At 69.9% G+C, this 15,056-nt stretch overlaps 2 protein-coding genes across 4 annotated transcripts in view; one reads left to right on the top strand and one right to left on the bottom strand.

Annotated features, from left to right (window-relative positions):
* Nucleotides 1-3,085: 3,085 nt before the first annotated feature.
* Nucleotides 3,086-6,660, bottom strand: LOC129510313 (uncharacterized). Of its 3 annotated transcripts, none has more exons than XM_055326376.1 (4): nt 5,225-6,660; nt 4,464-5,089; nt 3,234-3,498; nt 3,086-3,150 (listed from the first exon to the last, which is right to left on the bottom strand). In XM_055326376.1, the coding sequence occupies exons 2-4, from the start codon at nt 4,952-4,954 to the stop codon at nt 3,130-3,132; spliced, it is 777 nt and encodes a 258-aa protein (XP_055182351.1). In that variant the 5' UTR covers nt 4,955-5,089; nt 5,225-6,660; the 3' UTR covers nt 3,086-3,129. The 3 variants fall into 3 exon arrangements, 2 of the variants coding, with proteins under 2 accessions (XP_055182351.1, XP_055182348.1); XM_055326373.1 differs by having other exon boundaries at nt 4,464-4,756; XR_008664567.1 differs by lacking the exons at nt 3,086-3,150; nt 4,464-5,089 and having other exon boundaries at nt 3,222-3,498.
* Nucleotides 6,661-7,339: 679 nt separating this feature from the next.
* DGKQ (diacylglycerol kinase theta) overlaps nt 7,340-15,056 on the top strand; it is a 10,663-nt gene continuing 2,946 nt past the window's right edge. Inside the window, 17 exon segments of the mRNA XM_055326047.1 lie at nt 7,340-7,598; nt 7,601-7,699; nt 9,942-10,021; nt 10,631-10,730; nt 10,967-11,052; nt 11,120-11,245; nt 11,424-11,496; nt 11,499-11,576; nt 11,660-11,725; nt 11,843-11,943; nt 12,055-12,272; nt 12,358-12,448; nt 12,583-12,637; nt 12,727-12,788; nt 13,097-13,247; nt 13,437-13,475; nt 14,022-14,137. Of these exon segments, the coding sequence (XP_055182022.1) occupies nt 7,445-7,598; nt 7,601-7,699; nt 9,942-10,021; nt 10,631-10,730; nt 10,967-11,052; nt 11,120-11,245; nt 11,424-11,496; nt 11,499-11,576; nt 11,660-11,725; nt 11,843-11,943; nt 12,055-12,272; nt 12,358-12,448; nt 12,583-12,637; nt 12,727-12,788; nt 13,097-13,247; nt 13,437-13,475; nt 14,022-14,137 (1,695 nt within the window). The 5' untranslated portion in view covers nt 7,340-7,444.

The following is a 15,056-nucleotide window of genomic DNA, read 5'->3' as shown; positions in this document are numbered from 1 at the left end:
GGGTGTGCCCCGGGGTCCCGGGATCGAGTCCCGCGTCGGGCTCCCTGCAGGGGCCTGCTTCTCCCTCGGCCTGGGTGTCTGCCTTTCTCTTTCTGTGCGTATCTCATGAATAAACAAAATTCTTAAAAAAAAAAAAAAAAGGAGAGACAGTCAAATAAAGACGTTTCAGAGAAATGGAGGCTGAGGACCTCGGTCAGCGCCAGCCTCACCTGGCTGCAGAGTACCCAGCACAGCCAGGGGTACCGGGAGGGTACCTTGTACACAAACCTACGCAAAACCGGGAGCCCTGGTGGCTCAGGGCTTCAGCACCTGCCTTCAGCTCAGGTCGTGACCCAGGGTCCTGGGATCGAGTCCCATGTTGGGCTCCCTGCATGGAGCCTGCTTCTCCCTCTGCCTGTGTCTCTGCCTCTCTCTCTCTATCATGAATAATAAATAAAATCTTAAAGAAAAAAAAACCTACGCAAAACCATAGTGTCAGGGCTGCTGGGGCTTGAATACAGCAGAGGATTGGGGCGTAAGATGATCACACAGAAGCTGTGAGTGGAATAAAGGCCGTGATCAGCAGGCCCACTGCGCTGCCCACTGTCCGCGGTCCTCACCCCAGGGCCTCTGCGTGTGACCGTATGTGGCAAAGGGACTTGCAGGCCTGATTAAGTTAAGGATCTTGAGATAATCCTGGATGATCCGGATGGGCCTCACGTGTCATCACAGCCTCCTCGTGAGGGGGAGGCAGAGGAACCGTGACCCGGGAGCGGCCCTGGAACACCTCAGAAGAGAGAGATTCGGAGCCTGTTCTGAAGTTCCTGCTCAGGGTCTGTGTAAGCAGGTGCAGTAAGACGCGCACGGGAAACGATGGCCATGAAGGAAGAGGTTCATAGACATCCCGAGAGACAGGAGGCCAGGGACCAGGCCACCCAGGAACCCAACAGGTGGGGCGAGGTCGGAAAGGGCCTCACGGGACGAGGGTCGGTGACACAGAGGCTGACCACACCCCCCTTGGGCACAGGGAGGGCCGCAGGAAGGCTCCTGAGGTTCGTGCCAGCTGCGCACTAGGCAAAGGGCCCTTCATTGAGGGAGTTCGGGGCCTGGGGCCAGATGGGGACCCGATGGGGGGCCCAGCCATTGGGCTGGGGTAGGATTGGGATTGCGAGAAAAGCGTGGCATCTCCCAGGGACAGCGGCTCAGTGCGGCCTGCCAGGACGCAGCAGGTTAGCGACGGGGCTCGTGGTTACCGCGTGCGTAGCTCTGCAACTGCAAAGGGCGAGCGTGTCGTGCTCAGGACGCACATGGTGGCCTGGGCGTACCTGGAGACGCACGTGCTCTTCGGGGATAGGGTTGGCATCTTTGAGGCAAGAGATTCCCAGCGTTCTTCCTCAAGGGCCAGTGTCTCGGCGACGGCCCGACGTGTACGAGTGTGGAGACAGGCGCCGTCGCCGGGGCACGCGCTGCGCCGGGTCTGGGTCCGTCCATGCAGGGCCGTCCTGCGCCCAGCGGCCGGGGTGCCGTTCACACGGCCTGCCAGCTCCCGGGGGCTCCCGGCAGCCGGGGCCTGGGGACGAGTGTTGCCAGTGGGAGCCAACGGGACCCTGTCCAGGAGTCCCCTCGGAGGGCTCGGGGGGCCGTGCAGCACCCATGGGTGGGGGGAGGCACACGCGGCCTTCGGGTCGGCCCAGAGCCGCAGTCTCAGCCCATGGGCAAGAGCAAACCCTTCTCCCATGGCTGGGTAGGTTGTAAATGGCTTGGGGGACTGGGTGTGGGGCCCCGATGGGTGCGAGCACGGCCCCAGGTTGTGCCGATCCACCGCTAGTCGCTCTTAATTTTTCCAGGCAAAGTCAGGCGTGCGTTTTCTCCCTTCTTCTCTTTTTCTTTCCTTCTGGTTTCAGGCTTTTCACTGAAGCCTCTGGCTGGCGGGAGGGAGCTGGGAGGGAAGGGCCGGCGGGCGCCTCCCCTGGGCCGGCACCCTTCCCCGTCCTCCTCCTAGGCCGAATCTTACATTTTCCCTCTGAAACACAGTCTGGCTTGAACCTCCTTGCACGTAACCCCCCCACCCCGCACCCCTGACTCTATTTACCTATTTTCTTCATTCTCAATGCTCCGGCATCTGGGGTCGTGGTCCCGGGGCCCCTCTGGCACCACGCGGCTCCTGGAGAGGAGCCCAGGCCCCCGACGTGTCTCACACACGCCAAGCCAACCGCCTTCCCCCACAGCACCCCAAGGCCAGGCACGAGACACCTGGGGACTGCGCTGCAGCCTGGGCCTGCGAAATTCTTCAGACCACCCAATCCTCACCCCAGAAAAGGCTCTGGGCCAGGTTTCCTTTGCTCCGGCTTCTGGTTTCTGCTTCCCCTGGGGCCCACCGAGTGTGGTGCACCCCCTTCTCTTGGGAAACGTGAGTAATAAATCACCCTTCCAAGGGCAGAGCTTCCGTTGCTGTCACCTAACCCCATCTGATTAAAACACGTCCTGGGCGGGGGGCCCAGTGGGGCAAGCGGGCAAGCGTCAGCTCAGGGTGTGACCCCCGGGTCCTGGGATCCAGGCCCACATCCGGCTCCCTGCTCCGTGGGGCGTCTGCTTCTCCCTCTCCCTCTGCCCCCCCCCCGCCCCCCGCTCACTCTCTCTCTTTCTCAAATAAATAAATAAATACGATCTTTAACAAAAACCCTGGGTACACATTTTAAGGTAAAGATGCTGCGGTTCAATGATGGAGGAAGGGGCCACGAGCTCGGGAAGGCGGGCTCACACTCTGGAGGACAGAAGCCAGCAGGCGTGTGAAGGAGCGCGGCCCGCCCGCCGGGAGCACCTGCCGGCTGGGGTCAGGACGGCGGAGGTGGACAGGGGCGCAGCAGCTCGCAGGCTGGCGGGTTCCCGCAGGGCCTTGGTGGTGCTGTCAGGGCAGATGGCTCCGTACAGTTTGCTAAAGGACGACAGGAGGACCGCAGGGGTCCCCGCCACCCCAGCTCCCCGTGCTTCCCCGCCTGCCGGGGCCTCTGGGGAGGTGGCGAGCCTTCTGGGATCGTGGATCCGCCACGGGGACGCCAGGGGCTGGAAACCTCAGGTGCGGTTTAGCCGAGCGGCGAGCGTATTTGTGGTGTTCCCAGTCACTTCCTTGCGTCGCGGAGTCAACGCCAGTCACCCTGGCACAGGAAACAGCTTCCAGGAATGGCCGTGGCAGTTAACCCGAAGGACTGGATCACGTGGACTTTCGCAACAGGATTAAACATTTGCTGCTTTACCAGGAAATGCTGACACCGAGATAACGTGCAGCCCTCGCGGCCAACGTGACAAGGACGCGATGGAAGAAGGCTCATCCGATCCGTGGGGGCGCCTGGGACCAGGCACGGCACGCTTGCCAGCCTGTGGGCGACACCTGCCGACGGCCCCTGCAGACCCGGGTGGTGGCCGCGGTGGCTGCGAGCTGTGGGGAGGGAGCTGTCCGGCCAGGACGTCGGTGGAGCAGCACACACGGCGTTAGAGACTCGCAGTTCTCCTCTTTTCTCCCTGGAAAGTAATATTGAAAATTGTTACAAGAAGAAACAATAAAAAATGTCACTGTGGGCAGCCCGGGTGGCTCGGCGGTTTAGCGCCACCATTGGCTCAGGGCCTGATCCTGGGGTCCTGGGATCGAGTCCCACGTCGGGCTCCCTGCAGGGAGCCTGCTTCTCCCTCCGCCTCTCTGTGTGTGTGTGTCTCATGAATGAATAAATAAATAAAATCTTTTTAAAAAAATGTCACCGGGACGCCTGGGTGGCTCAGCGGTTAAGCGTCTGCCTTCAGCTCAGGCCATGATCCCGGAGTCCCAGGATCGAGTCCCACGCCGGGCTCCCTGCGTAGAGCCTGCTTCTCCCTCGGCCTGGGTCTCTGCCTCTCTCTCTCTCTCTCTCTCTCTCTCTCTCTCTGTGTGTGTCTCTCATGAATAAATAAATAAAACCTTTAAAAAAATGTCATCGAGAAACATATGATGATGGGGAGTTGCAGGCAGTTATGAATAAAAATCCTGGTATTTTCTGGGTTTGGGGATGTTTGTGCTATTAGTCAACTTCTAAAAAGAGGGTGATTTCTTTTTCTTTTTCTTTTTTTTTTAAGAGGGTGATTTCTTATCTGCCCTGGATGCGGACGGCTGAAGGGCTGAAGCTCTATGGTGATTCGCATCCCGACTTAGAGATGCTGCCCCGGGCGGGCCTGTGCCCACTGCCACGGCCGGCGGACTCGGGAGACAAACCGGGATCCTCCGCCCCGAGCAGGCAGGAGCTCCACCGGCTCCGAGGCCCCGGGAAGGACCGCGGTCGGCCTGCTCACGACAGCCACCACCCAGCGAGCCGGGATGTCCTGCGCGGAGGCGGCGCTGACCGTCACACGTCCATATCCACGGCCCTGGAATCGCCCACCGGCCCACTCACGAAGCCGCGTCTGTAAGCCCACAGTCCACAGTCCCCGCACTTCCTCGGTCATTCGGGGACACGCACCGAGCACCGAGAAGTGAGAGTGGCCCGGCGTCCCCCGTGGCGGCAGAGCAAGGCAGCGCACAGCTCACGCAGGAAAGCAGCGTCCTTTGTGGGGTCTCTCTGGGCCGCTTTCCCCTCACTTTGTGCTTCTGGCCGGTGGCCCTGGCCCGACGTGCCCCCTGCGTGGTGCTGGAGATCCTGGGCCCCCAGCGCCCACGGCTGTGACGGCGAGCTGCGCGGGTTCCGACCGGGCCAAGGTCGGTGGCGCCGGTGCCACGGTTCCTCATGGGTCTGCAGTGTCTTGGATGAGGGACCTTTAAGCGGAAGCCGCACGAAACAGGGCTCTGCGTGGACCCGTTGGCAAGAGCCCTGCGACCAGGGGCTCCCAGGAGGCCGAGCCTGCATTTCTCCAGGAGCCCTGGTTCCCTGTCCCTGTGGTCCCGGTTCTGGGGTGTGGGCGCGCGGCTGGGGAGTGTGGACTGCAGCGGACACAACTGTCCCCTCCAGAGCATGTGACGAACTACGAGTCATTAAGGAAAAGACGCTTGAGAGAAAAATGGTGGAGCTCGGGCCAGGGCCTTATGGGAAGAGCGGCAGGTGGCAGATGAAGCTGGGGCAAGGGTCTGGAGCCTTCCTCACCACCAAACCTACCAGAAAGGCTGAAATTGTGAAACCGAGCGTGTGCAGGGTTGTCAGAAACGCGCAGCGGAGGGAACCCTCCTACGTTGCCAGCGGACATAACATTTTTATTTCTGTGCGGGTTTATTTTTCTCCGGCGTTACCTGGTAGAGGGGAACGCAGCATGTCCTGTGGCCCAGCTGTGTCACTCCAGGGGCCGCGCGTCCATGGGCCAGAGTTCCTGGAAGCATTTTTTCCCAACAGCCGAGGTCCGGCAACCATGCGGCAACCAGGTCAGAGCAGCAGACGCGACCGTCGTCCCCCTGCAGTGGAGCGGCCGTGTGCGCCCCACGTGACCGGCAATAAAGATGCCCAGCCATGGTCTCGAGGGTGCGAGTGCCGGTCACCCCACGGTGTGCAGCCGGCCAGCCCCGGGGCTTTGACGGGGTTCCGGTAGCAGAGCGTCACGGACGGAGTGGCCTCGACAACGCAGTCACTCCGTCACTGATTCGTGTGTTGAGACTCTCACCCCCACGGATGGCCCGCGGGGTGGGGCCTTGGAGGGCGGTAGTGGGGACAGGGACGGGGTCAGGGCCCTGTTCGGAGACACCGCCCACCTCGTGCTCCCTCTGCTGCCCGTGAAGGCTGCCATGTGCGAGTCAGGACGACCCCCCTGAACGTGGCTGTGCGCCCCCCGACCTCGGGCCTCGGCCTCAGCCCCGGGAGGGGGAAGCGCTGTGCCTGCGCTGCTGTGCGGGGCTCCGAGGCCGCCGAGGGAGCACGGACGTGGGGGCGCCAGGCGGGAGGAGGTGTGTCCCGCCTCTGCTACGAGCTGCCAGGTGCTTTGGCAGGTGGCAGGGGTGGCTTTGAGGGTGGCGTGTCAGGGGGCGGGCTGTGCGGGACGGCAGCCCTCCTCAGGCGCTCCCCGCCCCTCAGGCCCCAGGGTCTGCTCCTCCGGAAGCCCGTGGGGGCGGCTGCCCTCCCAGGGCCAGGAGGCAGGTGGGGGCTGGGGCCGGGGCCTCCCTGGTGACTTGGGACAGGGCCGAGGGCAGGGTTGGGCAGCGGGTGGGTGGAAGGCAGCCGGCGGGTGCTGGGAGGAGACCAGGAGAGGGGAGCGGACCCTGCCCCCTAGGACCTGTCTCTGCTGCTGCCTCTGTGCCTCTGCAGCCTGCAGCTGGAGCCGCCCTGGGGACCCTGTCCCCTGGGGACCCTGCCGTCTCCCTGCAGGCCCAGCTCACCTCCGGGCATTGCCTTCCTGCGTCCCGGGTGCGGGTGCGTAGTCCCTCCCCTGGGTCCTTATCTTCCGCTGGCTGCACCCCCACCCTGTTTTTCTCCTCCTCTGGGACCTGGGGCTCTACCCTTCCCGGCACCCAGGGGAGCCAGCCCCTGCTTGTCCTGCCAGGGTGGGCGCGCGGCGGGAGGACGGCCCACCAGCCGCAGGAGGGAACCGCACCCACCGGGCGGGTCCCCAGGAGCCCCCGGCCCACGACGCCCCTTTCGGTCAGGCCCACAGAAGGGACCCGGTGGTTGTGGGCGGGGATGGGGTCAGGGTGGCCTTGGTGGACGCGCCGCCCGCTGGTCCCCGCCCGCTGGTCCCCGGCGCTGCCCGGGCCTCTCCTAGCGGGGCGGGGCGGGGCGGGGCGAGGAGGCCACCGCAGCCCCGGGGGAACCGAGGCGCCCGCGGAGGGGGCCGGCCCCTCGGGCCTTCCCGGAGCCGTGGGGGGGGGGGAGGCACCGCGCCAGGTGGGGGTGCCCGCCCCGGCTGCCCGGACCCCCGGTGCCTTCCCAGCCGCTGAGGACACGGCCGCGCCCTCGCCCTGTCGGGCAGGCAGGACCCACGCGGCGAGGATCCACGCGGGCCGGCGGCGCAGGAGGGGCGGGGGCGCGGGCGGGGGCGCGGGCGGGGGCGCGGGCGCGGGCGGGGGCGGGGGCGCGGGCGGGCCTGGGCTGCAGACCCCGCCCTCTGGCCCCCGGGCTGGGCCGCGGCGCGGGCAACCACGAACCGCCGGCGGGACCCGCGTGTCGCGTGGGAGGTGTCCGTGTGCGCAGGCGCGGGTCAGGGCAGGTGCAGACGCGCGGCGGGGAGCCCCAGCCGGGTCCCCAGGCCTCCTGCCGGCCGGCGCGGCCCCCCTCGCGCGGCCCCGCCCCCGCCGCCCGGCCCCGCCCCCGGCCCCGGCCCCGGCCCCGCCCCGGCCCCGCCCCCGAGCGCGCGCGTGCGCAGTGGCGGCGGGCGCAGTCGGAAGCCGGGCGCGGACCGCGGGGTCTGCGGGAGGCGGCGGCGGCAGGCGGGAGGCGGGAGGCGGCGGCGGCAGGCGGCGGCCCCCGTCGCCCGCAGCGCGGACCCGGCTCTCGCCCGCCGCCGGGGCTCGGGCGCCCGGGCGGGGATGGCGGCGGCGGCCGAGCCCCGGGCCCGCGCCTGGCTCGGCGGCGGCTCCCCGCGCTCGGGCAGCCCGGCCTGCAGCCCCGAGCTAGGCGGCCGAGGCCGCGCGCGGGCGGGAGCGGGGCCGGGCCCCGGGGCGGGCGGGAGCCACCCCCCCCCCAGAGCGGCCACAGCTTCCGGAAGGCGACGCTCACCAAGCCCACCTTCTGCCACCTGTGCTCCGACTTCATCTGGGGCCTGGCGGGCTTCCTGTGCGACGGTGAGCGCCGCGGCCCGGGGGCGGGGGCGGGGCGGGGGCGGGGCGGGGGGCCCGCGCCCTGGCCTGGGGTGGCCTCCCGGACCGGACCGCGGTCCGTCCGAGCACTGCGCCCGCCTCCCCTGCCCGCCCGCCCGCCCGCCCGCCAGGCCGACAGGCTCACCTGAGGCTGCAGACGCGCTTGGGCAGGCTGACTCAGCTTTAGGTCTGACGGTGGGCCAGGGCCTGCACAGGGCAGGGGTGGCGGGGCAGGGCTCAGGGTCAGGCTGGATCCAGGCCCCGCACAGGTGAAGGGTGGCGGGGCAGGGCTCAGGGTCAGGGTGGGCCAGGGCCTGCACAGGGCAGGGGTGGCGGGGCAGGGCTCAGGGTCAGGCTGGATCCAGGCCCCGCACAGGTGAAGGGTGGCGGGGCAGGGCTCAGGGTCAGGGTGGGCCAGGGCCTGCACAGGGCAGGGGTGGCGGGGCAGGGCTCAGGGTCAGGCTGGATCCAGGCCCCGCACAGGTGAAGGGTGGCGGGGCAGGGCTCAGGGTCAGGGTGGGCCAGGGCCTGCACAGGGCAGGGGTGGCGGGGCAGGGCTCAGGGTCAGGGTGGGCCAGGGCCTGCACAGGGCAGGGGTGGCGGGGCAGGGCTCAGGGTCAGGCTGGATCCAGGCCCCGCACAGGTGAAGAGTGGCGGGGCAGGGCTCAGGGTCAGGGTGGATCCAGGCCCCGCACAGGTGAAGAGTGGCGGGGCAGGGCTCAGGGTCAGGGTGGGCCAGGGCCTGCACAGGGCAGGGGTGGCGGGGCAGGGCTCAGGGTCAGGCTGGATCCAGGCCCCGCACAGGTGAAGGGTGGCGGGGCAGGGCTCAGGGTCAGGCTGGATCCAGGCCCCGCACAGGTGAAGGGTGGCGGGGCAGGGCTCAGGGTCAGGCTGGATCCAGGCCCCGCACAGGTGAAGGGTGGCGGGGCAGAGCTCAGGGTCAGGGTGGGCCAGGGCCTGCACAGGGCAGGGGTGGCGGGGCAGGGCTCAGGGTCAGGGTGGCCCAGGCCCTGCACAGGGGAGGGGTGGCGGGGCAGGGTTCAGGGTCCCTCGCAGCCAGGACTTCCTGCAGGTGCGGCTCTAGGTCTAAAGGGCGAAGCAGCTCACGGAGGAGGCAGGCTTGGGGTGGCACAGAGGCCACCAGTGGGCCACTGTGTGGACACCCCCCCACCTCGTGCAGAACAGGGGTAATCTTGGTCAACAGAGGGGCCTGAGGCGGGTGTGGCAGGAAGAGCGTCCTCCCCGGCGGGAGCACCCGGGGTGTGGGGTGCGGGGGGGCCAGGCACTATCTCCGCGGCCGGAGGTCCATCTGTGCGCCGCTGCCCTCCGCGTCGGAGCTGGTCTGGGCCTGGAGGGGGGCCCGCTGGGTGCCCCCCTCCCTGTCTGCCTCTCCCTCCACTGACCCCAGCCTTCTGAGGTGTTCTGATGCCAGGCAGCTGCCGCCAGCCTGGGGGGGACCTGTGTGTCCCCTCCCTCCTCCCAGGGACGGGTGGGCAGGGCCCTCTCTAGGCCCCCCCCCCACATTTCACCAAAGGCTCTGCTGGACGGTGAGTCCTGCACCTGCCGCCTCCCCAGGGAGCCTTGTCCACCCGTCCCAGCCCAGGCCCCCTTGGGCCCACTCGCTGCAGGTGCTGCCACGAGCGGCTTCCCCTCGCGCCCCTCCCCCGTCCCGTCCATCTCCAGGCCTCCCTCCCTAGAGGCCCGTACCCCAGGGTGGGCGGCCCCGTGGAGCACAGCACGTGCCTTTACAGTCTCGGGGCCGGGGCAGCCGTCACCGGGCTGCCGTCCTGCCTGCGTCGGGGTCCTGGCCACGACAGCCCGGCTCTGGTCTGAGCAGGTGCACGACACGTGGGAGGGTCACGAGGGTGTTGAGAGCTGCGGGTCTGGGGGGATGCGGGAGGCGCCCGCGTACCTGCCGGCACCAGGGGCCAAGCAGCAGGTTGGGAGGAGAGCTGGCCGGTGTGCGAGGGGCAGGACTAGGGCACAGCCTGTCCCCACGTGGGCTCCCGACGGAGGAGGGGGTCACGGTCTCCATCCCCCAGGGCTGGCTTGTGGGGGGGCGGGCGGGCCCCCGTGAGCTCTGGCAGGGTGGGCCTGTGGCAGGCGCACGCCCCGTCCCGGGCTGGCCCCGCCGCGGCCCTTGGCGCCGCCGCCCTCCGTGTGCCGAGGCCGGGGTCTCGGCGCTGGGGCGGGGCGGGAGCCAACTGCCGCTGCTGTCGTTCCGCAGTCTGCAATTTCATGTCCCACGAGAAGTGCCTGAAGCACGTGAAGACCCCCTGCGCGAGCGTGGCCCCCAGCCTCGTCCGAGTGCGTATGGACAGTGGGCAGGGCCGTGGGGAAGCTGGCTCCGTGGCTGGTCCCGGGCTGCGAGTCCCACTGGCTAGCTGGGGGGGGTGGGGGGAGCCCGGCCAGGGGAGGATGAGGGGGGCTGGGCTAGGGAATGGTGGGGGGGAGCCCGGCTGAAGGATGGGGGGGCTGGGCCAGGAGATGGGGGGAGCTCGGCCAGGGGATGGTGGGGGCAGCCAGGCTGGAGGATGGGGGGGGGAGTCCAGCTAGGGGATGGTAGGGGGGACCCCGGCCAGGGGGTGGTTGGGGGGAGGCCGGCTCGCAGGATGGGGGCAGCAGAGCCGTCCTTTGTGCGACCGCACCCCTGCTGGTGAGCCCCTCCTGGGGCGGCAGCCGGGCGCCCTCCCCGTGTCCGTGACCCCCGTCTGGAGCCCCTGCCTGTCTGCGGGCCGCCGGGCGCCGCTTCACCAGGTGGCCCAGACGTGGGGGCCCCCCCGGGGCCGGTGAGGGAGCTGCGTGGCGAGGGCCGGGGGGGCCCGGGGCCGAGCACAGCGGGGAGGGCCGGCGGGGCAGGACCGCGGGCAGGGGGTGAGGCTGCCGGCGGCGGGCGAGGTGGATCCGCTCCCTCAGGTGCCCGTGGCCCACTGCTTCGGCCCCAGGGGGCTCTACAAGCGGAAGTTCTGCGCCGTGTGTCGCAAGGGCCTGGAGGCCCCCGCGCTGCGCTGTGAAGGTACCGCCACCGCCCTGACCCGCCCCAGGGCCCTGGTCTCTGCCGCCCGGGGTGGGGGTGGGGGGTTCGGGGGCTCCCCTCACCGGGAGCGGGGCAGGGCGGGCAGCAGAGGTGAGAGGCTGACCCTGCCCGCCCAAGGGGGGACCAAGGACGGGCCTGGGCCCCTCAGAGCTGCCCCAGGGAAGGGGCAGGGCTGGGGGAGCGGCGAGAGGCCCTGAACCCTGCCCGCCCCTCAGTGTGTGAGCTGCACGTTCACCCCGAATGTGTGCCCTTCGCCTGCAGCGACTGTCGCCAGTGCCATCACGACGGGCACCGGGACCACGTGAGTGCACGGCCTGGGGGGCGCGGGGCGCGGGGGCGGCCGGCCACTGACGGCGCCTCCTCCGCAGGACGCTCAGCACCACCACTGGCGGGAGGGGAACCTGCCCTCCGGAGCGCGCTGCGAGGTCTGCAGGAAGACGTGCGGGTCCTCAGACGTGCTGGCCGGCGTGCGCTGCGAGTGGTGCGGCGTGCAGGTGGGGGCCCTGGCGGGCGGGGTCCTGGGGCAGGGCGCGGCCCCCCACCCCGGACTGCGTCTTACTCTGTCGGGGACCTGGTGTGAGGGTGGCTCCCGCCCGCTCCGCCCGGCCTGGGGAGGGGCCCCGGGCCCTGCGTGGCCCCCGCACAGTTGAGGGCCGCCCTTGCCCCCCCCAGGCCCACTCGGTCTGCTCCGCCGCGCTGGCCCCCGAGTGCACGTTTGGGCGCTTGCACACCCTGGTGCTGCCCCCGCGTGCGTGCGCCTGCTGTCCCGCAACTTCAGCAAGATGCACTGTTTCCGCATCTCGGAGAGCGCGGTCCCAGAGCCAGGTGAGGGGGCGGGCGCCGGGGGTGCCGGCTGGGGGCCGGGGTGGATGGGCCCTGGGAAGAGCTCGGCTGTGCCCCTCCCACAGGTGACGACGACGACGGGGTGGACGGGAGCACCCCCGCTGGCCTGGGCAGGGAGGCCCCAGAGTCCAGTAAGTGCTGCCTGTCTTGGTCCCTGTCCCCAGCCCCGTCGCCCCACCCCCATCCCGTGGCCCGTGTTTCCATCCCCTCCCCCGCTCCGTGGATTCAGACCCATTCCCGTGGCCCAGGCAAGCTGACCCTGAAGATCTTCGACGGCAACGACGCTCTGCAGAGAAACCACTTCCGAGTCATCAGCGTCCCGCGCCTGGCCAGGAGCGAGGAGGTGCTGGTAAGAGCCCCCGGGTGGGGCCGAGGCAGGGCCCCTCCGTCCCGGGGTGCTGGTGGCTGGTGGCCGGCTCACCCCGCTCCCGCTCCCGTCCACACCGGCCCCGCCCTGCAGGAGGCGGCGCTGCGGGCTTACTACGTCCTGGAGGACCCTCGGGACTTCGAGCTGCAGCCAGTCCCCGCGCCCGTGCCGGCGGGTGACTCAGGGGCGCGGGGCAGGCCGCGGGGGAGCGGGGCCGCAGAGGAGGAGGGCGGCAGAGGCCCCGAGGCCTGGATCGTCCGCGCCGTGCCCCACGCGCAGGAGCTTCTGAGGATCTACCCCGCGTGGCTCAAGTGAGACCCAGGCCCGAGGCCCAGGCTCTGTGGAGGGAGTTGGGGGTGGGGCCCTGCGACCCACGCTCCTGGGATTGTTCCGCAGGGTGGGTGTGGCCTACGTGTCCATCCGTGTGACCCCACAGAGCACGGCCCGGACCGTGGTGCTGGAGGTTCTCCCGCTGCTCGGGCGACAGGTGCGTATGCGGCGGGGGGCCTGGCTGGCGGCGGGGGGTCTGGCTGGCGGCCTGGCCCTGGGGCGCAGCCCCGTGAGACGGGCCCGGGCTGGTAGGGGGTCCCGGCCTGATGCCTCCCACTGCGCCCTCCACAGGCCGAGGGTCCTGAGGGCTTCCAGCTGGTGGAGGTGCTCATGGGGAGCCGGCAAGGTGAGTGGGTAGCCTGGCGGGGTGTCCCCCGATCCCCGCCTGGGGCCCCGAGCCCTGGTCCTCACCGGCCTCGTCTGTCGTCCCCGCAGTCCAGCGGACGGTGCTGCAGGACGCAGAGCCCTTGCTCGCCCGGCTTCGCGACATCCGGCAGGTCATTGGGTGTGAATGCTGGTCCCTGCGTCGCAGTGGGGAGCCTGCCCCTGGGGCCTGCGGGCGTCCTGGCTGCTGGTGCTGCCCCTCCCGGGCCAGGCGCTCAGCTGCTCCCTGATGTCCCCCTCCCTGGAAGGTGGGGTTCCCAGCCCCGGGCTGCCCCAGGGGAGTGGGGGCCGCCCCTGGGAGCAGGCCTTTCCGTCGCTCGTGGTTCAGCCGGGGCACCTTCCCAAGGGTGCCTCTGTGGGTGAGGACGTGGGGGGCCAGGTGCCCCCCCGGTGCCCGCTCAGTGCCTTGCTTCCCCCACAGACGTCCCTGCGGCAGATGAGCCAGACGCGCTTCTACGTGGCCGAGAACAGGGTCGTGGCCCCGCACGTCTCCCTGTTTGTGGGGGGCCTGCCTCCCGGCCTGTCTGCCCAGGAGTATGCCAGCCTCCTGGACGAGGCCGTGGCTGCCAAAGGTGTGACCGCCTGGGCTGGCCCGGGGCTACTGGGGCCAGGTCCCAAGGTCCCACGTGGGTCTGTCCTGTCTGCAGCCTGGGCGGCTGGTGCCGAGCTGAGGTCGGGCTTCCTGGGGTGGGTGCGGGGACGTGCGGGGACGTGCGGGAGCCCACGTCCCCGCGGGCCCTGATGGCAGCCTGTGCTTGCAGCTGGCCTGGTGTCTGTGAGCCGCGTCTACTCCTCCCAAGGTGAGCCGCCTCGGGGCCGGGGTCGTTCTCTGGTCAGGGAAGGGCCGCCCTTCCTGCCTCGCGTCACACGCCCCACTCTGTGTAGGACCCCACCTTTTCCCGGGGAGCCCCCTGGGAGAGAAACCCTTCTGGGCATTTTCCGGGCTCCCGGCTATAATTTTGCTCAAGCATGACGGAGTCGCAGCGCGTCCCCCAAGACCTGTTCTGCCCTTGGGTTTGCATCTTTTCTCGCGGGAGGCTCCCAGTCTGCCCAGACGGGGGAGGATGTTGCCACGAGCCGCGGGGCCCTTCCGAGGTCCACAGTGGTCATCCGTGTCCTCTGTTCTCGTGGGTGGGGTCCTCCCGCCGTGGGCCCGGGGGCTCCGTGTGCCCAGCCACGCCACCCCTCGCGTCCACCGGCTGTGTCCGTCTGTGAGCTCGGCCATCGTGGAAGGCTCCACGGGGAAGGGGGTCCTGCGCTGCGTGGGTGCCGTCGGATGGCCCGGCCCAGGGTCCCTTCGGGCGCGGGTCGGGGGCGGGTCTGAGCGTGCGGCCCCCCTGCTGCAGGTGCGGTGGTGCTGGACGTGGCCTGCTTCGCAGAGGCCGAGCGGCTGTACATGCTGGTCAGGGACACGGCGGTGCACGGCCGGCCACTGATGGCCCTGGTGCTCCCAGATGTGCTGGTGAGTGGACGGCGTCGGGGGCCCCGGGCCAAGGCGCCACCACTGCTTGGCCAAGGCGCGGGTGGTGGCCCAGTTCGCGCCAAGGGAGGACCTGAGGTTCGGGGTGAGAGGCCTGTGCGGGCTGATGGGCAGGAGAGCACGGGACGCGGGTCTCGGCCCAGGGTGGCCGCCTCCTAGGGGCCACACGCAGAACCTCCACGGGGTCCCTGGGGCCACCCTGGACCGGCCGGTGGGGCTCCTGACAGGACGGCACCCAGAGAGGGGGCTGGGGTGAGCGCAGGGCCGGGGCAGACACCGGCCAGGGCACGGCCCTCTGCCCTCGGCCCCGCGGGCCCCAGGCCTTCCCGGGATGTGGGGCTGCTCCGACCCCGACCCTGGCACCCGGGCGGGTGGAGCGAGTTACACTGCGCCCCGACTGGGGGCCGTCCCCCCTGCTCAGGGCAGCGCGGCATCACGGGGGCGAAGTCGGGGGCCTGTGCCCACTGCCCGGTCTCTCCCGACGGCCGCCTGCCTCGGGCTGAGCAGGCGAGGGATGTCGCCCAGGGGTGCCCCCGGCCCGTGCCCGGCACCCGCCGTCCTTAGCGGGGCCTCAGCCCTACCCGTGTCCCTGGGCACCGCGCGGTGGGGCTGGTTTGTTGGGGACCGCCGTCCTTGCCGGGCGTGTGCCTCGTGGCTCCCAGAGGGCGGCAGGTCCCACCGGGCGTCCAGCCAGCGTCTGGGCTGCGTGGCTCGGCAGGGGGCATGGCCTGGGGCGGGGGCCGCACGCCCACCCGGCTGCCCAGCGAGCGTGGGTGTGCCCCATGTGGGGGGGCCCTGAGTGGGCAGTGGCGAGGCGGGGATGGTGGGTGCGCCCAGCGCCTGGGCCCATGTGCTTCCCGGGCAGGGGCTTGGGCTGCCGGGCAGTGCAGGGGGAGACGCA

Source organism: Nyctereutes procyonoides, unplaced genomic scaffold, assembly GCF_905146905.1.
Source record: "Nyctereutes procyonoides isolate TBG_1078 unplaced genomic scaffold, NYPRO_anot_genome, whole genome shotgun sequence".
Classification (NCBI taxonomy): Eukaryota; Metazoa; Chordata; class Mammalia; order Carnivora; family Canidae; genus Nyctereutes; species Nyctereutes procyonoides.
Note: the sequence above shows the minus strand (reverse complement) of the source record. Positions and strands in the feature narration are given on the sequence as shown.

What these genes read in the sequence shown, in the direction of transcription:
- LOC129510313 (XM_055326373.1), bottom strand. Translation starts at nt 5,440, where the DNA reads ATGGCTGGGCATCTTTATTGCCGGTCACGTGGGGCGCACACGGCCGCT. An exon ending in CTCTCACTTCTCGGTGCTCG is followed by an intron (nt 3,499 to 4,463) that starts GTGCGTGTCCCC and finishes ATTACTTTCCAG; the next exon opens with GGAGAAAAGAGGAGAACTGC. An exon ending in CTCGGTGTCAGCATTTCCTG is followed by an intron (nt 3,151 to 3,233) that starts GTAAAGCAGCAA and finishes CATTCCTGGAAG; the next exon opens with CTGTTTCCTGTGCCAGGGTG.